The 25441-nt window shown below is 46.5% G+C and overlaps 1 protein-coding gene across 1 annotated transcript; it reads left to right on the top strand.

Moving 5' to 3' along the window:
• Positions 1 to 45: 45 nt before the first annotated feature.
• Positions 46 to 23022, top strand: LOC140392558 (somatostatin-1B-like). The gene is made up of 3 exons (XM_072477872.1): positions 46 to 1180; positions 20370 to 20648; positions 22146 to 23022. Exons 2-3 carry the CDS (start codon positions 20547 to 20549, stop codon positions 22359 to 22361), a joined length of 318 nt encoding a protein of 105 aa, XP_072333973.1. The 5' UTR covers positions 46 to 1180; positions 20370 to 20546; the 3' UTR covers positions 22362 to 23022.
• Positions 23023 to 25441: the final 2419 nt, after the last annotated feature.

Genomic DNA, 25441 nt, shown 5'->3' with positions numbered 1-25441 from the left:
ATCGAATGGGAGGACCTAATTGGAACTGGAGGCTGATTAGCTGTTAGGTGGGTATGCCCTCAGCACCAGACTGCAGTTGGGGAGCAGAGCATGGAGGAGAAGGGGAGGTCTTGGAGTTCTGGGGGGGAATTCAGAAGGGTTGAGTGGAAAGATTGGATGCTTCAAGGGCAAGATTGAAAGATTTGGGTGTGGGGGGTGAGTTTGGAGGCCTTCTCAGTGAAATTGGAAGAGTTAAGGATGTGGCTGGAGCAGACATGCATGTTCCAGCAGGTTAAATGGAAAGGTACTCGATTTGTTGATCCAGCAGTTCTCATCTCCCAGATCCCACAGGTTTCCTGAACCGAAGTTAAATATGAGGCACAAAGTCTCTGCCGGTGCAGTACTCCCTCAGTAATGCACTGAAATGTCAGACTAGATTGGATACTCTGGCCTCTGAGACGGGCAACTGTGGTTCAAGTCCCTCTTCAGAGGTTAAAGCTGACCCAAAGTTAACTGGAACCTTCCTGCTCCGTATAGCTCAATGCATAAATCCACTGAACCATTGGAGAAATCCCAGATGGATTTTAAATAGGATCCTTTTCCTCATCCTTGCTAATCACAGCCAAACTTAGCAGAGAGCAATTTGGAAATGAAACAGCCAACCCCATCAGGCACGTGTAGTGTTTAAAGCCCATTGTTTCTTTCACCACAGTTGTTGCCTCACAAGTCGATTGTTTCCAGCGGTTTCTGTCTTCATGCCTTTGGCTTTTACGTTATTTGTAATGTTTTGCTCACCAAGTGAGTCTTTTTGAAGCTAAATGACCATGTTATATTAGAAAGAATTAAATGTAAAATTGAAAAACAAACGTCATTCTATTCTTGTCAAAAAGAGCTTTTGGCATTCCACGCTACACTGTTAATACTATCATCTGTTCACACCATCTGGATTTAAAACACTGGCTCTGCATGAATTTTTCACTATTCAATCTTATATTTTCCCTCTTTTTATATGTTGTGTGTGGTTGTGGCTTGCAGCAGTCAGTAATTAATCACATTTCCTGTTACAAAGTAGGTGCGGATTTAAGAAAATGAACAGATATGGACCATAACACTCCAAAAGCTCCCAGGTGGAATATTTTCCTGAAACATGACTAATATTTCATTAAAATTGCCCTTTGAATAATTGTTCGTTTGTGCTGGGGTAAGCAAATATCTCCTGTTACTTGCTGATGAAAGGTTACAGTGAACTGTTTCTCTTCTTCCCCCCCCCCCCCCCCGCTTACAATTGTAATTTTTCAGTATATGCTTCATAAATTCTATATGCTTTCAAGTTTTATTGTACCCAAGTGATGTTGACTGCAATATCTGGAATTAAAGAGATTTTAATTGGGTCAAATTAAATTGGAACCTGCTACGCAAAAATAAATCTACCACAATTGCCCAGTGCCTTAAGTAAAGTTCAGGCTTGATTTTGGGAAACCGTCTGAACCATACTGTGAGGTTCCAGCATGCAAGCAAAATTGGACAGTATTATATTAATATAACATGTTCGACATATTACTGCAGATACACATTACAGATTGACCATGCTGTGTGAGCAAGTGAAATTTGAAATAGCTGAAACCTACTGCTTTGTTGGTGCAAACATTTATTTGCTATCTGGGCTGTTTAAAGCACCTTGTTGAATTACATACTGAGAGAAATGAAGATATGGAGTGATGTTGATAGAATTTAGGTTAAATTACGATTTAATATTTTTAAAATTCTTTGATGCAATGTGGGTATCACTGGCTAGCCCAGCATTTATTCTCCATCCCTAATTGCCCTTGAGAAGGTGGTGAGCTGCCTTCGTAAACGCTTGCAGTCCCTGAGGTGTAGGTACACTCACTGTTGCTGGGAAGGAGTTCCAGGATTTTGACCCAGTGACAGGGAAGGAACGGTGCTATAATTTCCAAACCAGGATGGTGAATTACTTGGGGGGCGGGGGGGAACTTGCAGGTGGTACTGTTCCCATGTGCCTGCTGCCCTTGTCCTTTTAGTTGATAGTGGTCATGGATTTGGAAGGTGCTGTCAAAGGAGGCTTGATGAGTTGCTGCAGTGCATTGTGTAGATGGTGTATGTTGCTTGGTGGTGGAAGGAGTGAATGTTTGGATATAGGGGTGCCAATCAAGCGGGCTGCTTGGCCCTGAGTGGTGTCAAGCATCTTGACTGTTGTTGGAGCTGCACTCATCCAGTCAGGTGGAGATTATTCCACCACACTCCTGACTTGTGCCTTGTAGATTGTGGACAGGCTTTGGGGAGTCTGGTGGTGAGTTACTCGTCAGAGGATTCCTAGCCTCTGACCTGCTGTTGTACCAATGTAAGGAGTTAAGCTCATTACTTGAGAATACTGATCATATTCCTGAAGAATGTGGAACTTTCTGGAGTATTGGACTGTAACAACACCACAACAGAACTTTTTTCATTTGGAGCTGGAGATGTCCCCACCAGCAGGTGGGCCCATCATGTCCAATCGTGTAGAATAGGATGAGGAATTATCTGTGGGCCATTCAGCAGGATGGGGCAAGGAAATAAATCAATTAACAGTACAGTGTGACTGATAAGTCGAATTCCAATGGCTGGAAGAAGAGGATGAAAGAAGGCTTATGACCGTTCAAGGCAGGAGAACCAACGAGAGAGAGAGAGAGACCGGGACCAACTCTCCAGAAGACGTCCCAAAGGTGAGGCTTTGCGATGGAGTACCCCTGCACGAGGCCTGATCAACCTGAGGGCAGGTGGGTAATATCACATGCACACAAGAATAGTTTCAGTTTATGTAATTATGGTATTTTGTTAGTTGCTTTTAGTGCAATAAAGCATTAATTGTCTAAACTGAAATTTGCGCTTCAGGATTGTGACTCGATGCTATTGACGAGAGTGTGGTACGTGGTTCCGGACACAGGTCAACAACCACAATATTTATATGGTTAGTCCCGTTTAGTTTCTGGTCAATGGTAACTCCAAGGATGTTAAGAGTGGGGTATTCAGCGATGGTATTGCCATTGAATGTCATGGGGTGAAGGCTTTATTATCTTTTGATGGAGATGGTTATTTCCCACCAGTTCTGTGGAGTGAATGTTCTTGCCACTTGTCAGCCCAAGCCTGGATAGTATCCAGGTTTTGCGGTATTTGGACACGCAGTGTTTCAATATCAGGAGTCGAATGGTGCTGAACATTCTGCAGCTATCAGCAAACATCCCCATTTCTAACCTTATGATGGAAAGGAGGTCATTGATGAAGCAGCTGAAGGTGGTTGGGCCGAGAGCCTACTTGCGACAATAATAAAGATTATTATATTATTTCCAAATCAGGATGGTGTGTGGCTTGGAAGGGGTACTTGCAGGTGATGGTGCAGCCATGCACCTGCTATCTACTTTTCTACTTTCCCAAGGAGATTGGGGACCTTTTTACACCACTGGTATGTTATGTTCTGTGTAGTGGCCGTGGTAATGATGCACACAGAACATCTAGTTCTTTAACAAGTAATATAGTTTATTAACAAAGTGAACATGTGGAAAGATAACTGCCGAACAACTATCATACAAATGGAACCAATAATTGAACTCTCCTGGAACTACTTCTGATGCGAGTGTCCTCTAGTACCACATACTCCCAACTGCCCGATCTGCGGAACCACAAGGCGGATCTCTATCGCCACCTGCTGATCGGAGGTCATGCGGATACCTATATACAATAATATACATATCACCACAATATAGGTTTTATACAACTGGGTAACTTGCTGGACCACTTCAGAGGGTATTTAGGAATCTGTCATATTGATCTCGCGTATAAGCGATACTAGGTAAGGTCTAAAAGATTTTTACAACAATCTTGCAGGATGTCAGCTTTTAAAATTTCCAGATTGAAAAAAACATGAATTCAGGGTTGGAAACCCCCAGCCGTTCGCTGGGGGTGGTATTCTCTGGCCCCGCCAGAGGGGACCCCGCCCGTGGGTTTCCCAGCGGCGGGTGGCTTCAATGGGGAATCCCATTGGCATCAGCGGGAGCAGATAATCCCACTGCCCGCAAATGGAGCACCGCCTCCCACCACTGAGAAACCCGCGTCCGGGAGGCCGGAGAATCCCGCCCCGATTCTCGAACTGCCAAAGAAAAGGCGGAATATTGCAGGTGCTTATTTTGTTGTCTTTATCTCAAGCCGCCATGCTTTGGTTTGAGTGCAATGTTCTGTGGATTACTCGTCTGGCAATATAATCGTTACGCTACCCATGTAATGTATTGAATGGCACTGATGCAACATTGAAAACTGCCAGTTTTTAAGCCATGATGTGGAGATGCCGGCGTTGGACTGGGGTGAGCACAGTACGAAGTCTTACAACACCAGGTTAAAGTCCAACAGGTTTGTTTCACCTGAGGAAGGAGCAATGCTCCGAAAGCTAGTGACATCGAAACAAACCTGTTGGACTTTAACCTGGTGTTGTAAGACTTCGTACTGTGCCAGTTTTTAAGGCAGAGATGAAATACCAGGTTTTTCACTGTCAAGATTCTAGTCTTTATTAATGGACACTGCTCGAAGGGACAATTATTTCACAAATGGGAAATTATTTTTTATTTTTTTTGGAACTAAGTTATTCTCTAATGGAAAAATAAATTGAATTATTTGGCAAATGGCATTCTACAACCTCAGCGCATTTAATGAGTTTTCATTTAAGGTTTTAATGAACTGGCGAATCGAAGTGTACCCAGTGGTGTCGTGGATAAATATGCTGACGTGTACCATGTAGTGATAGGAATTCGGGTTAAATCTGCTTCTCCTCACAGTTGGTTCCTGATAGGTGAAACGGAGGTGCAATAAGTTAAGGCAGAGGTGTTAACGTGCTGCGTCAATGGTTGATATCAGAACGACACCTTCAAGACCTAGGAGGGAAAGTCATGTGGCAAAAATAAGGGGAATTATAAATAATCTGTCTTTTTTTTTCTCCCCCCCCCCCCCCCTCCCACCCCCCCTGTACATGGGGCCCCATGTAAAGCAGCCCAGTCACCACCCGTCCCGCTCCCTCCCACATCCATCGCCACTCCATCTCCAGGCATAACTAATCTGTCTTGATGTCATTGTTTCATGAGACTTGCCAAGAAGGCTTTCTTGACGTACACTTCCTGCTGCACAGTTAACAATAGTCATGGAATCCACCTTTACATGTTTTCTTCACTTTAGTTATTTATGCAAATGGTCAAAATACCCACATGAGAAATTTATGTTTATTTTAATGGGTCTAACTCTGAGAATCTAAAACTGAGTTTTTGTTAATTATTCAAAGGGCGGGCAACGCAATGTGTAGAGCTTCCATCTTGAATCAACTGGAGAATTTCAAAAGGGGCAGTTAGGAGTCAACCATATTGCTGCCCCCCCCCCCCCCCCACCACCACCACCACACACACACGCACAACAATATAAATCCGACCCTGTTTCCAGTTCTCTCCAGCTTTGACCAAAGAATCACCCAGACTCGAAACGTTAGCCCCCTTCTCTCTCTCTGCAGTTACTGTCAGACATACCTGCTCAGATTGTCCAGCATTTTTCTGTTTTTGTTTCCGATTCCAGTAATTTGCTTTTATCACCTTGTTAGTATGTTTGGGCTTCGAGTCATACACAGGCCTAGCACCAAGTAAAACACCAGATTTCCCTTCGCTAAAGGACACTACTAATCCAAGTGAACTTTTAGGACAGTCCAGTAGTTTCATGGCTCCCATTATGGCTACTAGATTTTTATTCCTGGTTTATTTGATGGAACTGAATTTAATTTCCCCCAACTGCTTTGAACACATGTCAAGGCTTCCAGATTGCTAGTCCAGCAATGTAACTACTACATTACCATGATGTTACGGGTTTATGTGATGTTTCCTAGTTTTTATTATGTGTAAAAAAAATAAAAAAAATAATAATTCATTTTCCATGGTTCTGTATAGATTTACTTCTAGCACAATTTGAAATGTATTTACAGTCACATAAATCCACCACATAGCTTCACTGATTGATAACGGTGCCGTTTCTGACAGCCACTGGGGATATTTCCCGTGCCGGTATTTTAAAACACGATTTCTGGAAGGAATGCATTTACCAATATACCAGTCCGGGGCTGGTTTAGCACACTGGGCTAAATAGCTGGCTTGTAGTGCAGGACAATACCAGCAGCACGGGTTCAATTCCTGTATTGAACAGGCGCCGGAATGTGGCGACTAGGGGCTTTTCGCAGCAACTTCATTGAAGCCTACTCGTGACAAGCGATTATTATATTATTATTATTATTATATACAGTAGATTTCTTTTTTTTTTATAAATGTTTTATTGAAATTTTTTTCCCAAACAACAATTTTTCCCCTCTTACAAAGCAAATATACAGTAGATTTCTTAACCTCAGGATGTCCAACAGCATTTCATCGCCAATTCAATATTTTGTGGAAGTGCAGTCATAAGTGGGAAAGTGAGGCATCCGGAGTTGTACAGCAAATGCTTGTAATCTGCAGTGTGAGCTAAATAATCAGATTTGTTTTGGTGATGTGAGACGAAGAATAAATACTGGCCAGGACCAAGGAAGAACTTTCATTCGTGGTTAACCTACTTCAAGACCGATGTTCTCAGGATGAACAAATGTTTTGAATCTTTGCTCTCTGCAGCCCTAGAGGTGACAACCACTGCCGTGTCGCATGTCCACAGTGTGCCGAAGGCTTCTGCAAACCTGCTCGGTGACCATTCTCCCTGTGTGAGGTGGCCGTAAAGAGCATTTTTCCAGCAAGGTCTCCTGATTGGTCACATGGCCCTGGAATTTGGGTGATTTTATTTTAAATCTAGCCTAGGGAGAGTAACGTCAATTAGAACATCACATATAATGGTCCAAATGAAATCTGAGATCAGAAAACAAATTTGGGGCTCCCTGATCCGTGGTCCACTGAAGCACTTGATCTGAATGTTTGTGTAGTTGTTACTAAAATCAGGTAATAAATCCATGTATTTTTAGACCAAATAAAAGAGTGGATGATTTCCAAATGTCATCCAGTGATTGGTTAAAATGATTTTTAAAATGTCTACAATGTATGTAAATGCAGACTTGATTCCATGATTCTGATTGTTGTTTGTGAAATATGAATGTTCAACATTGTATGTCTTGAGTTTTTTTACCCCCCTTTTGCCATGTGAACTCTGTTTTCTGCTGTGAGATCCAGGAAAGCCCTGCATTCAAGTCCTCCTTTGTTGTTTGTATGTTCGGCCAGTGGGCTTTCCTGTTTACTGCATCAGTCGTTAGAACTCTGCCGGCGGCATGATAGCACAGTGGTTAGCAATGTTGCTTCACAGCGGCAGGGTCCCAGGTTCGATTCCCGACTTGGGTCACTGTCTGTGCGGAGTCTGCACGTTCTCCCCGTGTCTACGTGGGTTTCCTCCGGGTGCTCCGGTCCCGAAAGACGTGCTGTTAGGTAATTTGGGCATTCTGAATTCTCCCTCCGTGTACCCGAACAGGCGTGGAATGTGGCGACTAGGGGCTTTTCACAGTAACTTCACTGCAGTGTTAATGTAAGCCTACTTGTGACAAATTATGATTATTATTATAATGCCTTGCTGCTTTCCTTGACTTCAAAGATTCCATCAAACCGTACGTCTGATCATACCTTCAGTTCCTTTGCTTAATTCTTCTAACATTGTTCCATAACCATTCCCACTATTTTTGAATAAGCTTCAACCGTGGACTGCATTAAATTGCTAATCCCAAACGTCAATGAAATTTTGGGTTTAAGCACAAAAGATCACGTTCGCCCATTAGATTGGGTGAGGTTATTGGATGAGGCAAAGACTCGAGAGGATTTTTAAATGTGAACTAGGATTTTGACTATAGTATGTTTGGGACAGGATTGGTAGGCCAATGGTCATTGGGCTAGAATAGTTAAATGGGTTGGGATGAATAAAGTCTAGGAGGAGGTTGGCGTGAATTGAGATCGTCGGCAAAAAATAATCCAGCAAATAATAAAACAATGTAATTAATTTGTTCCGAAAATAACAAGACTCTGGCAGGAAAGTGGATTCGGTTGGCTGCTCATTTTGCTCCCCATTGGGTCAGAGCAGGAATGATTTCTCCATTGCTGGGTAAAGCAGAGCTGCTACTGCAGGAGCAGGAGGAACGTTGCATTGTTAACAACGCTTTTTCTCATTCTGTTCTACATGCCGTGCGAATGACATCTGTATCAAACTGCAAATCTAAAACCTCACCCCTGAGCAGCAGAGAGATCGATCATGTCCATTGAAACCTGAAGCTCTGAGCTGAAAGCAGCATAGACAGGAACAGAAGGCAGCCGAGCTTTTACTGCCTCCCCGCCAAACTCAGAGCCATGTGTCTGAACATGTCTTCTTATCGTTTGTACACTTTATATTCTGGGTTATATTCACCTACATGAGTTAGAAAAGGGATGGTTGTAATGACGCAATGGCGACTTCCGGTTGCGGCTATGCCTAGGTAGGTCGCACGTTCGGCAGCTCCCGCCGGGAACGGACTTTTGGGCTCTAGAGGGGCCCCAACGGCAATTGTTCGACGGCTTCCAGTGTGGGAAGGTGACAGCAAGGTCCCCCCCACATTATATGGATTGGACCAGGAGTAGAGCGGTGAAAAAAGTGATCTTGGAGCAGCGAAAAGTGCGAGGGAGGAAAAACAAGATGGCGGCGGGTGGAGACCAAGCAGTGTGGCCGCAGGAGCAGCAGGGGTTTCTTAAACGCTGCTTTGAGGAGCTGAACACCAAAATGCTGGCGCCAATGAAGGCGGCGATTGAGAAGCTAGTGGAGACCCAGAAGGCCCAAGGGGCGGCGATCCGGGAGGTGCGGCAAAAAGCCTCGGAGAACGAGGACGAGATCTTGGGCCTGGCGGTGAAGGTGGAGGCGCACGAGGCGCTGCACAAGAGGTGGGCGGAAAGATTTGAGGACCTGGAGAATAGGTCGAGGACGAAGAATCTTCGGATTCTGGGTCTCCCTGATGGAGTGGAGGGGCCCGATGCTGGGGCATATGTGAGCACGATGCTCAATTCGCTGATGGGCGCGGGAGCCTTCCCGAGGCCCCTGGAGTTAGATGGGGCTCACCCGGGTCCTAGCGAGGAGACCCAAGGCCAACGAGCCGCCAAGGGCTGCAGTGGTGAGGTTTCACCGCTTTATGGACAGAGAGTGTGTCCTGAGATGGGCCAAGAAAGAGCGGAGCAGCAGGTGGGAGAACACGGAGATTCGAATCTACCAGGATTGGAGTGCAGAGGTGGCTAAGAAGAGAGCTGGTTTCAATCGGGCCAAGGCGGTGCTCCATCGGAAGGGGGTGAAGTTTGGTATGCTGCAGCCAGCGCGATTGTGGGTCACGTTCCAGATCGGCACCACTATTTCGAAACGCCTGATGAGGCATGGAGCTTTATACGGACTGAAAAGTTGGACTCAAATTGAGGGTTTGTTGTGGGGGGATGTTTACTGTGTATATGGTGTTTATTACTTTTAGGGAATGTTCCTTTGGTTTGGGTGCTGGATGGGGATGGGTGAAGGAATCTGATGGGGAGACTGGGAGAGTGTTGGCGTCGGTGTTGGAGGGGCAGACCCCCACGAAGGAAGAGGGGGAGTGGAGGCCCGGGGATGGGGAATTGGAGTAAGGCCGTAAAAGGAGCTGCGCCAGAGGGGGCGGGGCCGGCTCAGGAAAGCGCGGGCTTTTTCCCACGCTAGGGAAGGACAGGAGTGGGGGCTGGTTGGGGGGGGGGGGGGGGGGGGGAGAATGGGCGGTGCTGTAGATGAGCGCACACTGACTGCCGGGGGGGTCGATGGAATGGCGGGAGAGGCCGGGGTCAGCAGGAGTCGGCTGACTTACGGGAGTGTTATGGGGGGAGCAAAAGGGCTGGATGTGGATCTAGCGGGGAGAGGGGGGTATAGGGTTGCTGCTGCATTGGCCAAAGGGGAGCTGGAAGTAGGAGAGGTGGTCGGGCGGGGGTCCGCCGTCTGGGGGACTGGAGGGTGCGGGAGGCGCGGGCACGTGGCTGGCCTAGAAAAGGAGATGGCTAGTCGGCGGGGGGGGGGGGGGGGGGGGGGGGGAGGGGAGTAGCCCCCCAATCCGGCTGATAACCTGGAATGTGAGGGGCCTGAACGGGCCGGTTAAGAGGGCCTGGGTGTTCGCGCACTTAAAGGGACTGAAGGCAGACGTGGTTATGCTCCAGGGGACACATTTGAAGTTGGCAGATCAGGTTAGGCTGAGAAAGGGATGGGTAGGACAGGTATTCCATTCAGGGCTGGATGCGAAGAACGGAGGGGTTGCAATACTGGTGGTTAAGCGGGTGTTGTTTGAGGCAATGAATATTGTAGTGGATAATGGAGGTAGATATGTGATGGTGAGCGGTAGGTTGCAGGGGGTGCGGGTGGTACTGGTAAACGTATATGCCCCGAACTGGGATAATGCCGGATTTATGAAACGCATGCTGGGTCAGATTCCGGACCTGGAGGTAGGAAGCTTGATAATGGGGGGGGATTTCAACACGTTGCTGGACCCAACATGGATCACTCTAGGTCCAAGACGGGTAAGAGGCCGGCTGCGGCCAAGGTGCTTAGGGGGTTTATGGACCAGATGGGGGGAGTGGATCCATGGAGGTTTGCCAGGCCTTTAGCTAGGGAATTTTCATTCTTTTCCCACGTCCATAGAGCCTACTCCCGGATAAATTTTTAATTTTGAGTAGGGCGCTAATCCCGAAAGTGGAGGGAACGGAGTATTCGGCCATCGCCATCTCAGACCACGCCCCGCACTGGGTGGAGCTGGAGTTAGGAGAGGAGAGGGACCAGCGCCTGCTTTGGCGTCTTGATGTGGGATTATTGGCGGATGAGGAGGTGCTTGGGCGGGTGCGGGGGTGCATTGAAAGATATTTGGAGGCCAACGACAACGGGGAGGTGCAGGTGGGGGTAGCCTGGGAGGCGCTGAAGGCGGTGGTCAGGGGAGAGTTAATCTCCATCAGGGCCCACAGGGAGAGGGAGAGGTTGGTGGGGGCGATTTTAAGGGTGGACAGGAGATATGCAGAGGCCCCCGAGGATGGACTACTCAGGGAGCAGCGGAACCTCCAGACGGAGATTGACCTGTTGACCACAGGGAAAGCAGAGGCACAGTGGAGGAAAGCGCAGGGGGGGACATATGAGTATGGGGAGAAGGCGAGCCGGATGCTGGCACACCAGCTTCGTAAGAGGGAGGCAGCGAGGGAGATAGGTGGAGTTAAGGACAGCGGGGGGGAATACGGTGCGGAGTGCGGTGAGAATAAACGAGATATTTAGGGACTTCTATGGGGATCTGTACAGATCTGAGCCCCCAGCGGGGGAAGAGGGGATGCGACGATTTTTGGATCAGCTGAGCTTCCCGAGGATGGAGGAGGAGGAGGTGGCTGGTTTAGGCACGCCAGTTGGGCTGGAGGAGCTGGTTAAAGGATTGGGGAGCATGCAGGCGGGGAAGGCCCCGGGGCCAGATGGGTTCCCGGTCGAGTTCTACAGGAAATACTTGGACCTGCTAGGCCCGTTGCTAATGAGGACTTTCAATAAGGCAAGGGAGGGGGGGACCTTGCCCCCGACAATGTCCGGGGCGCTGATCTCTCTGATCCTGAAGCGGGACAAGGACCCGCTGCAATGTGGGTCGTATAGACCGATCTCGCTCCTCAATGTGGATGCTAAGTTGCTGGCAAAAGTGCTGGCTACGAAAATTGAGGACTGTGTCCCGGGGGTGATACATGAGGACCAGACGGGATTTGTAAAGGGCAGGCAGCTAAACACTAATGTGCGGAAGCTCCTCAATGTGATTATGATGCCTTCAGTGGAGGGAGAAGTGGAGGTAGTGGCAGCTATGGACGCGGAGAAGGCCTTCGACCGGTTGGAGTGGGAGTATCTTTGGGAAGTGCTGCGGAGGTTTGGGTTCGGAGGGGGGTTCATCAGCTGGGTCAGGTTGCTATATAGAGCCCCGGTGGCGAGTGTGGCTACGAATCGGCGGAGGTCGGAGTACTTTCGACTGTACCAAGGGACGAGGCAGGGGTGCCCCCTGTCCCCCTTGTTTGCATTGGCAATTGTGCCTCTGGCCATGGCACTAAGGGAGTCCAGGAAATGGAGGGGACTGGTCCGAGGGGGAGAGGAACATTGGGTGTCGCTGTATGCGGACGACCTGTTGCTGTATGTGACAGATCCAGTGGAGGGGATGGTGGAGGTCATGCGAATCCTAAGGGAGTTTGGGGACTTCTCGGAGTATAAGCTCAATGTAGGGAAAAATGAGCTCTTTGTGGTGCATCCAGGGGACCAGGGAAAGGGGATAGACAACCTACCGTTGAAGAGAGCGGAAAGGAGCTTTCGATACTTGGGGATCCAAGTGGCTGGGAGTTGGGGGGCCCTGCACAAGCTCAATTTGACGCGGTTGGTGGAGCAGATGGAGGAGGATTTCAAAAGATGGGATGTGCTGCCCCTCTCGCTAGCGGGCAGGGTGCAGTCGGTTAAAATGACGGTCCTCCTGAGGTTTCTCTTTGTGTTCCAGTGCCTTCCCATTATGATTCCCAAGGCCTTTTTCAAATGGGTAGGTAGGAGCATCATGGGTTACATGTGGGCAAATAAGACCCCGAGGGTAAAGAGGGTGTTTCTGGAGCGTAGTAGGGACAGGGGAGGGCTGGCTCTGCCGAATTTGTGCGGCTATTATTGGGCTGCCAACGTGGCGATGATCCGTAAGTGGGTAATGGAGGGAGAGGGGGTGGCGTGGAAGAGGTTAGAGATGGTATCCTGTGTGGGCACGAGCCTGAGGGCGTTGGTGACGGAACCGCTGCCGCTCTCGCCGACAAGGTACACCATGAGTCCGGTGGTGGCGGCGACGTTGAAAATCTGGGTGCAGTGGAGACGACACAGGGGCGAGGTGGGAGCTTCGGTTTGGTCCCCGATTCGGGAGAACCATCGGTTCGTCCCGGGAAGGATGGATGGGTGGTTTCGGAGCTGGCATCGGGCAGGGATTAGATGAATGGGGGACCTGTTTATAGATGGGACGTTTGCGAGCCTCGGGGCGCTGGAGGAGAAGTTTGGGTTACCCCCGGGAAATGCTTTCAGGTATATGCAAGTAAGGGCGTTTGTGAGGCGGCAGGTGAGGGAATTCCTGCTGCTCGCGGTACAGGGGATTCAGGACAGGGTGATTTCGGGTGTATGGGTTGGAGAAGGCAAGGTCTCGGCGATCTACCAGGAGCTGAAAGAAGAGGAGGAGGCCTCGGTAGAGGAGTTAAAGGGCAAGTGGGAGGAGGAGCTTGGGGAGGAGATAGATGAGGGTCTGTAGGCTGATGCCCTGAGTAGGGTTAATTCTTCCTCCTCTTGCGCCAGGCTCAGCCTATTACAATTCAAGGTTACTCACAGAGCGCATATGACAGGGGCGAGGATGAGTAGGTTCTTTGGGGTGGAGGGCAGATGTGGGAGGTGCTCGGGAAGCGCGGCGAATCACGTCCACATGTTCTGGTTGTGCCCGGTACTGGATGGGTTTTGGAGGGGTTTCACGAGGACTATGTCCAAGGTGGTGAAAGTCCAGGTCAAGCCGAGTTGGGGGTTGGCACTATTTGGGGTAACGGACGAGCCGGGAGTGCAGGAGGCGAAAGAGGCCGGTATCCTGGCCTTTGCGTCCCTGGTAGCCCAGCGGAGGATCTTGCTATTATGGAGGGACGCGAAGCCCCCCAGTGTGGAAGCCTGGATAAATGACATGGCAGGGTTCATTAAGCTGGAGAGGATAAAGTTTGCCTTATGAGGGTCTGGGCAGGGGTTCCTCAGGCGGTGGCAACCGTTCCTAGACTTTCTCACGGAGCTTTAGGAGGAGGTCAGCAGCAGCAGCAGCCCAGGGGAGGGGGGTGGGGGGGGGGGGTGGGGTCTCTTTCGGGAGGGAGGGCGACTTCCCTATGGGTGCCTTGGAATGTCATGAGGGGGTTACTGTATAATGGGAAACCCAATGTTATAAGTGTTGTATAATTTTTGACTGTCATGTTTGTGTTTCTTTTTGTTATTGGAGGGGGGGGGGTTTTGCTAAAAATTCTGTTGGAAAATCTGAATAAACATTTTTTTTAAAGTAATTACTCGAGGGCTACCTTCTGCCCCTTGATTTAGCCCTGGTGACGATTCCAGCAGTTTCCACAAACTGTTGGGTATGGCTAAAAATGGGAAAATGAGGCAACGCAGTGATGCAGTGGTTAGCACTGCTGCCTCACGGCACCGTGGACCCGGGTATCGATCCTGGCTACGGGTCACTGTCGATGTGGAGTTTGCACATTCTCCCCGTGTCTGCGTGGGTCTCACCCCCACAACCCAAAGATGTACAGGGTAGGTGGATTGACCACGTTAAATTGCCCCTTAATTAGAAAAACAAAAGAATTGGGTACTCTAATTTTTTTTTAAAAATGGGAAAATCAAAGTTTCTTGAAGATTTTTCCTGCATGTGTCAACACTTGTGGCAGTTTCCTTAAAGATGCTTCTTGCTGTGTTTTAGTGCCAGAGACAGTAGTCTGTCCACTAATAGGATCAAATGACCCTCTTCCGACTTAAAATAATATATTAATCTTTATTGTCACAAGTAGGCTTACATTAACACTGCAATGAAGTTACTGTGAAAAGCCCCTCGTCGCCACATTCCGGCGCCTGTTCGGGTACACCGAGGGAGAATTCAGAATGTCCAATTTACCCAACAAGCACTTCTTTCAGGACTTGTGGGAGGAAACCGGAGTACCCAGAGGAAACCCATGCAAACACAGGGAGAACGTGCAGACTTTGTACAGACAGTGACCCAAGCCAGGAATTGAACCTGGGACCCTGGAGCTGTGAAGCAACAGTGCTAACCACTGTGCCACTGTGTGTGAACATATGAATTAGGAAGAGGGGGAGGCCACTCCACTCTCAAGCCTGCTCTGCTAATCAGAAGATCAGGGCTGATCTGATTGCAATCTATCACCAACCCCCATCCCGCATAGCCTTTCAACCCCTTATCTCGTTCTGCCTCAAAACTATTCGAGGCTCTGCTTTTGAGGAAGAGAGTTCCAGAGCCTCGCAGCCCTTCAGGCAAAATATTTCTCTTCATCTCTGTTTTAAATGATTGCTAAATTTTCCCACAGGAGGAAACATATTTGAGTCAAGGCATTGCCTGTCATGGGCTATTCAACTCTGAGGACTTCGCACCCAAACCTGACTCTATTCCACTGGATGAAGGAACTGTACCTGATTTTCAATTCTTCCTCCCCAAGGGCGTTGAGACCAATTGTAGAAGTTCAGCTATCCCAGCTGTGTCGAGCTAATTCTGCTTAGATTAGAAATCTGAACTGGGATCTAGTAGGATTTATCGCTCAGAACCTACACTCGCTAATGAAGCCATACACTCCACACCAGGAGGAGCTTTCAATAAGGTGTTTAATCTTTTGAACTTACCCATGTTTCCTCTTTATGCTCTCCAGCCCATGCACCTCCTATGCCGGGAGGGTGGGCAAGTTCCCAACGTTTGCCGATGCCACCCTTGGGTTTACCGTAGGAGGCATGGAAGAGAGGTTTCTGCCATTTTCCCTGTATCCTGTTGTGAAAGTACCTGATTCTCATTCATGTGTCTTCTCGGAACAACCTGACTGAGGTAGAGCCATGCCATTTTCTGGGGTGGGGGGGGGCGGGGGGGTGGAGAAGACATATTCTTAAGAACTTTCATTGCATTTTGTTGAACTACATAAGGCAGAGTTACATTGAACTTCCTTCTTGAAACCTACTGAATGACAAATGGAACAAAGGCAAGAGGGGAGAGAACAGAGCTCTCATGTTGTTTCATAACAATGAAACCAATTAGAAAATAAAGGACGATCAATTATACAGCACATGCCATGACCTCAATACACCGTAGAACAAGTTAGTTACTTTTGAAGTGTAGTTACTGTTGTACTGTAGGCACTCAGCAATGTGTTAAATGACCAGAGGTGTTGGCTGGGGGATAAATATTTGTCAGGAAACCGAGAACTCCCCTGTTGTTCTTCAATATAGTCTTCTGCCCAAATCAGAGGATTGATGGTGCCTCCGTTTAATGTCTCATCTGTAACCAGATACATTTACACTATGAATAAGCAAGCCCCCCACCAAAAAGTGGCTGAATTATGCGACCCATTCAACAATTAATTGAAATCCCTGGTGAGATGTTTGAATAGATTTAAATGGAAATCAAAGCAATATGTGGTCAATGATGCCAATTTAATGCGGCAAATTTGAAACGAATAGAAAAAACACGCACTTACTGCGCAGTATGTATAATAAAATTACCCAAGTGTAAAATAGCAGTCAAAGCTAGAAGGTACAAAAATAATAAAAGGACAAAATTAAAGACTGTCTGAATACACGTAGAATTCAAAACAATACAGATGAACTGACAGCGTAAATAGAAATAAATGTGATCTCATAGCCATTACAGAGACATAGCTGCAGGATGGCATAGATTGGGCCCTGAATATTGAAGGGCACTTGACCTTTAGGATGGACAGGAAGCTAGAAGAAGGTGGAGGGGTATCTCTGCTAAATAATGATGGTGCAGTAGTGAGGGGTCGTTTAAATTCAGGAAATCAGGATGTAGAAGCAGTGTGGGTGGAGATGAGAAATGATAAAGACACAAATTCACTTGTGGGAGCGGTATACAGCTCCCGTAATTGTGAGTACCTGGTAGGACAGAGTAGAAAGGAAGAGAGTGAGTGGGAGCTTGTCAGAAAGGTACAGCGATAATCATAAGACCATAAGACATAGGAGCGGAAGTAAGGCCATTCGGCCCATCGAGTCCACTCCACCATTCAATCATGGCTGATTTCAACTCCATTTACCCGCTCTCTCCATAGCCCTTAATTCCTCGAGAAATCAAGAATTTATCAACTTCTGTCTTAAAGACACTCAACGTCCCGGCCTCCACCGCCCTCTGTGGCAATGAATTCCACAGACCCACCACTCTCTGGCTGAAGAAATTTCTCCTCATCTCTGTTCTAAAGTGACTCCCTTTTATTCTAAGGCTGTGCCTTAGTGTCATGGGGGATTTTAATCTACATACAGACTGGAAAAATTAGATGGGAAAAAGGAATGTAGATGAGGAGTTCATAGAACTTTTTCGGGATAGCTTCTTAGAACAACACATTCTGGAACCAACCAGAAAATAGGTTATACTGGACCTGGCATTATGCAATGAGATAGGACTAATTGATAACCTCAGAGAGAAGGTGTCCCTCTGTAGAAGAGATCATAATATAATTGAATTTTACGCTCCTTTTGGGGGAGAGAAGAGTGGGTCCAAGACCAGACCCCAACAGGATACTGGACCACAACCCCAATATTTTAGTGTATTTGTAAGAATGTGCGAAAAGAATGATTTGCTCCAGGAGAGATTGCATGAAGAAATAGTGCTTTGTTACTTTTAAAAACAAAACTTTATTATTACTACACTATTAACTTCTCTTTTACTTCACACCCGAAAAGAACAGCGTACAAATTTCCCTTAAACACTACTACTCAATTTCCCATTAAACAACGAGAAAAGAAACGTACACCTCTCAATCTATCTTACTGTGGGAGAATTGTGGACTTTGAGTCAGGCAGATCAGGGGCGAAATTCTCCGGTATCGGCGCGATGTCCGCCGACTGGCGCCCAAAATGGCGCAAATCAGTCGGGCATCGCCCCGCCCCAAAGGTGCGGAATGCTCCGCATCTTGGGGGGCCGAGCCCCTACCTTAAGGGGCTAGGCCCGCGCCAGATGAATTTCCACCCCGCCAGCTGGCGGAAAAGGCCTTTGGTGCCCCGCCAGCTGGCGCGGAAATGACATCTCCGGGCGGCGCATGCGCGGGAGCGTTAGCGGCCGCTGACGGCATTCCCACGCATGCGCAGTGGAGGGAGTCTCTTCCGCCTCTGCCATGGTGGAGACCGTGGCGAAGGCGGAAGGGAAAGAGTGCCCCCATGGCACAGGCCCACCCGCGGATCGGTGGGCCCCGATCGCGGGCCAGGCCACCGTGGGGGCACCCCCCAGGACCAGATCGCCCCGCGCCCCCCCCCCAGGACCCCGGAGCCCGCCCGCGCCGCCTTGTCCCGCCGGTAAAGTAGGTGGTTTAATCTACGCCGGCGGGACAGGCATTTTAGCGGCGGGACTTCAGCCCATCCGGGCCGGAGAATTGCGGGGGGTGGGTGGGGTGGGGGGGGGGGGGGCCGCCAACCGGCGCGGCGCGATTCCCGCCCCGAATACCCGGTGCTGGAGAATTCGGCAACCGGCGGGGGCGGGATTCATGCCAGTCCCCGGCGATTCTCCGACCCAGCGGGGGGTCGGAGAATCTCGCCCCAGAATTCAACTCCTCCCTCTAAGGTTTCTCCACAAAACTCCACTCTAATGCTTTCAAAATGTCTCTCTGTGTTCCTTGGCTCCACCGAGCCAATGGCCTCATCTCCCCAAGCTGAAAAACAAATTATCTCTGCAGACTGAAAAGCCAATTAACTCCCCAGGGACTTTCCCAGTCCATCAGTCCCAGACCAAAACACACATTGCTTTGTCAATTTCACCTCCTGGCTGCTAAAAACACCCAGACCCTTCAAAACAGAATTATTTTTTAAAAACATGACCACAGCAGTCAGACACACTAAAACCAGGTTTTTAACGCTTAAATTGCCCAATACGTAGAATCCAATGTTCCTAAAGTCTTACAGTCATCACACAGAATCATAGAGTTTACAGTGCAGAAAGAGGCCATTCGGCCCATCGAGTCTGGTAAAGGTAACACCAAACTTAAAAAGAAAAACATATAATTGCACAAAGATGGGTGGCAGGTCAAAGGATTGGACAGAGTATTAAAAAATCAGCAATGACAAAAAGATTATGAGGGAAAAATAAAGTATGAGAGAAAGCTAGCTAGAAATACAAAGATGGATAGTAAGAGTGTCTACTTAAATTAGAAAAGAGCTAATAAAGAGAGTGTTCGTCTTATCAAAAGTGAGTCTGGGGAATTAATAATGGAAAATGAGGAGGTGGCAGATGATTTGAACAGGTTTTGTGCATTAATCTTCACTACAAGTAACACCAGAAATAGCTGTAACTTGGGAACATCACAATCACCGGGAAGAGGTACTACCAAACTGTTGGAGCTGTGGGCTGACAAGTACTTTGATCCTGGTGAACCTCACCTGTGGGTCTTACAATAAGTGGCTAGTGAGATAATTGATGTGTAGGTTTTAATCTGTTGGAGTTTAGATGAGTAAGAGGCAACTTGATTAAAACATTAAGGTCCTGAGGAATATTGATAGGGTGGATATGGCAAAGATATTTCCTATTGTAGGAAAATCTAGAATTAGGAATCACTGTTTAAAAATTATAGAATCCTTACAGTGAAGAAGGAGGCCATTCGGCCCTTTGAGTCTACACCAACTCGCTGAAAGAGCGCCCTACCCAGGCCCATTCCCCTGCAATCCCGTAATCTTTGGACACTAAGGGGCAATTTAGCATGGTCAATCCACCTAACCTGCATATCTTTGGACTGGGAAGAAATCAGAGCAACCGGAGGAAATCCACGTAGACAAGGGGAGAACGTGCAGACTCCACACAGACAGTGACCCAAGGTTAGAATGGAACCCGGATCCCTAGTGCTGTGAGGCAGCAGTGCTAACCACTGTTCCACAATAATAAGGGGTCGCCCATTTCTGACAGATGAGAATTCTTTCCCTCAGAGGGTAGTGAGTCTTTGGAGCACCCTTTCTCAAAAAGCAGTGGACGCAGAGCCTTAAATGTTTTCAGGACAGGGGTAGATAGGTTCTTGAAAGGCAATGGGGTGCAAGGTTGTTGGGGGTAGGCGGGAGATTACCGTCCGATGGGCCATGATCTTATTGAATGGCAGATCAGGCTCGAAGGGCTGAGTGGCCGACACGTGCTCTTAGTTCCTATGTCTGTAACATCCGAGACTTTGAGCTACACTTTGGAGAAGAATATTTTTGATTGTGTCAGGAAACCAGCCCTCCCAGAATTCTCCAAGGTGCTAATAATCAGTTTTTACATACATTTCTAGTCAACCTACAGGTTTTAGATTTTAGTTTTCTTATACTGCATTGGAGGGTCAGTTGTTGAACAGCATCCATCCAATTCCACTTTTATAACGTCTAACAATATAATTTTGTTTAAATGGCTAGAACATTCCTGGATCGGAGGCTATAAAGCTCGTTAATGGCTGCTTCATTCAAATTGTACTGCAATTTTAACTGTCCACATTACAGATCCTTCATCTACTTGCCCATAAATTTACAGAACGTAAAAGTGTAATATAATCAGTTATGTTCTTGCTGAATTAATATTCCTCCATTTACGATAACGCAAACCTGTTACTCCTTATTGTTTCCAGGCCTGTATTGGGTTAATGATGCACACTGGCTATTAGGCTTTGATTGTATCATTAATTTTGTGCGTCAGAGAGTTGCTTCAGTTGTGCTATAAAAGAGCTGGAAACACTTTCGGAAAAAGAGATTGAGGAGTTCACAATACATTTAGCATTTTGTCCAGGAGAGCTCTGAGCTTCAGCATGAAGTGGCTAATGACAGTCAGCCTGATGTCTCTGCTGTACCTTCTGAGAGTCGAGGGTGCTGACCCACTGGAAGAAAAAATGAAACTTCAGGTAAACAGAGTGAGTAGAAAGATCATTACTGAATGCACAGAGGTGGCGGCAGTGTGGTGAAAGGGGAGGGAACCCACAGCTGTAAGGAGAGAATTGAAATAAAATTATTGGGAAAAATATGTAGAGAGATGAGAGACGATGGGATTGTTCTCTAATGCTGGGAGATTAAGGGAAGACTTAATAGAGGTGTTCAAAATAATGAGAAAGAGTTTCCACAGGCAGATGAGCCAGTGACCACGAGGAGTACATTTTAAACTAATTGATAAACGAGCAAGAGGGAGCGATGAGGAAAATTGTTTTTTACATCGTCAGTCATTATAACCTGAAACGTGTTGCCTGAAAGTTGATGGATGCAGATTCAATAGTAACTTTTGAAAAGGACTTGGATATATACTTGAAGGATGGAAACTTGCACAACTTTTAGCAAGAGGCAGTAAAATGGAAGTAATTGAGTAGCTCTTTCCAAAGGGCTAGTATAGATGTGATTGGATGAATGGCCTTTTTGGCTGTAAGGTTCTATGAAAGCCAACATCAGCAATAATCAAAATTTCAGATTTCCAGCATCCACACTATTTTGCTTTAATCAGCATTAATACATCATCAAGGGTTTTGGTAGTGGGTAGTTGTCTTACTGGACAAGTATTACAAAAGTCTGGATTAATAATCACGAGAATTTGAGTTCAAAAACCACCATGGCAGTTTGAGAACTCGAATTTGGTTTGAAAATAAAATCTGGAAACGAAAAGCTGGTTTCAGTCAAAGACTTAAACTGTCGGATTGTCATAAACCCTCAACTGGTTCGCCAATACCCTCTAAGGAAGGAAACTGATCTGACAGATATCCTGGGCCATAGCAATCTGACTGTTAACAGATTTCTTAGTGACCTAATGAGCCACTCAGGTTTAACCAGGGTGGCAATAATGTGCCAGTCGGAGTCGGAATTCTGTGAAAAGGTCAGAAAACTGTTTTTTGGGAAAAATTGCTGATTTAAGTTTGGTGGATTTATTTTAAATTGGTGGAACATTATTGAAAGGACCTGTGGACCTGAACAAGCTCGACACTTATTTTTGCCTTTAATCTAATGTCCTTCAGGGAAGGAAATCTGCCGTCCTTACCTAGTCTGGCCTACATGTGACTCCAGACCCACAGCAACATGGTTGAACTCTTAACTGCCCCCTCAAGGGCAATTAGATATGGGCAATAAATGCTAGAACCAGCCCGCGACCCCCGCGTCCCATGAGCAAATAAAAATAAATCAGGCCAAGTACGAAAATAAATCGAGGGAACAGAAAGATTTAGGTTTAGGGATGTGCGAATTGGCAAGATATGCAGAGGGTAGCAACGAGTAAACTAACAAAACTGGGAATAATAGTTGGAAATAAAGTGTAAAAGACAACTTAAAGAGCTGAGCTAGATCTGAGTGAGTGATTCATGTTTGGCATCAACAAACAAGTGCCTTGCGATGAAATGAAAACGAAGGCTTTCTATTCTCTGTTTATCCACAAGGAAATGACAAAAAGCAGGAAGAATCTGATTGTAAAGTTGCTGGCTGGCTTGTTGGAGACGGATGATAATCTCTTGGAGAACGGCTTTGCGCCTTTGAAACCGGAAGAGGCAGAAGAGACTTTGTTTGAAGAGAGGTCGGTTAACGCTGGAATTCCACGCAGGGAGCAAAAAACCCCATGCAAACTATTCTTCTGGAAAACCTTTTCCCACTGTTAATAACCGTGCAGTGGATTTTTCTAAAGCAGTGGGAGTATGAAAGAAAAATGGGTGTAAAGGCTTAACTTTAAAACTATCGAAAATACACTGCAATCATGTTTTTCTCTATCCCAAATATTTGATTCAAATTTACAGGAAATGCATGCAATAAATTTAACCTGAAAGTTACACCTTTTAAGACATGTGAAATATTATTGTGTTTTAAATGAGATAGCAGTCCAGTTAAACTTTCTCAGTTTGTTTCTATCATGTGTGTTATTTCACTGTTTTTCAAGCATTATTTTCTTCTCTCGGTTCCCCGCTTTCCTTTGGCATGTTAGCCCTCTCTCTTCCCACAGAATGCTCCTGGGATTCCGTGCTGTAACTTTCCCTCTTTCCCTTGACGAATGTTTCTGCAAGATTGCATCTGTCCCTGATGCAGCCGGCCGGGACCTCTGGAAGCAGCTGAATTTTGCCAGACACAGTTTGGGATATTTTCTGAGTTAAAGCCTATATATATATATATATATGTTGACAGTGACCTTTCATCTTGATCGCAAGATCTGAGCATATTGTAACTGTTTTAATTGTTTTGACCAGTCTATCTGCATAGAATGTACATACTTATCTAGAAATATCCTGTGAGTAATGCTAACAATAAAAATACACATTCACAACTGCATATGAAGCTTTATTATTCTTTTCTATCAAATAAAGGCAAAGCTAAACTAATCTATCCCCCTTTCTCTACCTTGTTTTTTTATCTACAACACCAGCTGATCTGGCCTTTTTCTCACTTAAAAAAAAAACCCGATACATTCAGACCACTTTTAATCTTTCACTTTCAATGTTTCAGAGCCGTTACAGTTTTGATATCCTGAGGACAGGTTGGACAAACCAGCCTTGTGTTCACAATACTGGAGTAGATAGTAACTGGTATTGATAAGATCTCAAGTTGCAAAAATAATTCCAATGTATTATAGTATTAGCACAGTTCAATTTAATGTAGGCTGATATGATACTCAGTGACCAAGATTGACATAAAGCCAACAATAGTCTTGAATAATGCGTCTTTAATATATATTAAGAGTTGAGTTCATTTAGCTAGTTCCTGGTCATTTTCATAGTTTTTCCAGAAATATGAGAAGCTTATCCAAACTTGTCTTTCTGACTTGGTGCAGTGAGGTTACTCGCCTCACCTCGCTCTGGAATAATTGAACTACTGTGATCACTCTAAGATTATAGTCCTCTTTATAGCTCACTCATGATGGCTGCAGGAATACTGAAGCTTCTCTGAATTGATATGACATCCTTTCATCATCTCCTCCTCCACGTGCTTTGTGTATTCTTTCCAGCTGCTCTCACTCTAATTATTCTGATCATTCTGCCTTTTGCACGGTGGCACAGTGGTTGGCACTATGGCTTTGCAGCGTCGGGGTCCCAGGTTCGATTCCCTGCTGGGTCACTGTCTGTGCGGAGTCTGCACGTTCTCCCCGTGTCTGCGTGGGTTTCCTCCGGGTGCTCCGGTTTCCTCCCACAGTCCAAAGATGTGCAGATTAGGTAGATTGGCCAAGATAAATTGTCCTTAGTGACCAAAAAGGTTAGGAGGGGTAATTGGGTTACAGGGATAGGGTGGAAGTGAGGGTTTAAGTATGTCGGTGCAGACTCGATGGGCCGAATGGCCTCCTGCTGCACTGTATGTTCTATGACTATGACTTAGTGTCAGGAGTAACCTGATTGAGCTACTTAAGATGATCAAAGGTTTTGACAGGATCCCATAGAGAGAAATTTCCTTTAAATTAAAAAAAAAAATTTAGAGTACCCAATTCATTTTTTCCAATTAGGAGGCAATTTAGCGTAGCCATTCCACCTACCCTGCACATCTTTGGGTTGTGGGGGCGAAACCCACGCAAACACGGGGAGAATGTGCAAACTCCACACGGACAGTGGCCCAGAACCAGGATCGAACCTGGGACCTCGGCGCCGTGAGGCAGCAGTGCTAACCCGCTGCACCACCCTGCTGCCCTAACTTCCTTCAAACTTAAACTAAGATCTTGCTAGGCTGCTCAGTGGCGATGTTAGCGAACACGTGTTCACGCAAAGGTTACTGGAAACCTAGAATTCTCCCTCACAAGAAAACTCTTGAAGGGAAGGAAAAGGTGGCTGAGGGAAAGGTATTTAAAAATTCGGAAGGGTTTTGATAGAAGTGCAGCCAGAGGCCATCAATACGAGACAATACCATCAATACTAAGAAATCCAACCGGAAATCCCGAGGAAAAGGTTTCACCCAGAGAGTGGTGAGAATGGGGAACTCGCTACCGCAGGGAGTGGCTGAAGTGAATTTGAGGGCTAGACAAGTGTTTGAAGATGAAGGGAATAGATGGACATCATGATAAATTTAGACGCGAAAAAATGCTCGGAGGCTCGAGTGGAACAGAATCACCAATATAGACTTGTCGGGCTGAATGGTATGCTGATATCTGATCGAATCCTATGCAAAAATGCTGTTCAGACCGGGAGTCAGTTGAAAATTTCAAAACTGAGATTGACGGATTTTTGTTAGGCAAAGTTATTAAAGCACATGGAAACAAAGTGGGTAGATGGAGTAAAGCTACCGACCAGCCATGATGTAACTGAACGGAAGGATAGACCAGACTAACTCCCGTTCCGGTGAAACGTAAACACTTTTTTTTTCTTCTAAATTTAGAGTACCCAATTAATTTTTTCCAATGAAGGGGCAATTTAGCATAGCCAATCCACCTACCCTGCACATCTTTGGGTTGTGGGGGTGAGACCCACGCAGGCAGGGGGAGAATGTGCAATCTCCACACCGACAGTGACCCAGAGCCGGGATCGAACCTGGGTCCTCAGCGCCGTGAGGCAGCAGTGCTAACCACTGCGCCACCGTGCCGCCCCTTATTCCGCTCTTTTTTTAAATGTTAGTTTTCTGTAACGTTTTTAAATTCTTACCCGAAATGTAGACCTTTCGTTGTCTGGTTTGCCCCAGTGCACTACCGTTTAATATAATTCAAAGGAATTGTTTAAAAATCGTCTAAGTGATTAAGAACCACATTTGAACATATCCCATTTAGTCACATCTT

This window comes from Scyliorhinus torazame, chromosome 16 (assembly GCF_047496885.1).
Source record: "Scyliorhinus torazame isolate Kashiwa2021f chromosome 16, sScyTor2.1, whole genome shotgun sequence".
Taxonomy (NCBI): domain Eukaryota; kingdom Metazoa; phylum Chordata; class Chondrichthyes; order Carcharhiniformes; family Scyliorhinidae; genus Scyliorhinus; species Scyliorhinus torazame.
This window is presented reverse-complemented; position numbering and strand designations above follow the sequence as displayed.

Excerpts from the sequence above, each read along its gene's own strand:
- LOC140392558 (XM_072477872.1), top strand. The coding sequence starts at position 20,547 with ATGAAGTGGCTAATGACAGTCAGCCTGATGTCTCTGCTGTACCTTCTG. Across the intron at positions 20,649-22,145 it reads TGAAACTTCAGGTAAACAGA|GAAATGACAAAAAGCAGGAA; the intron begins GTGAGTAGAAAG and ends TTTATCCACAAG.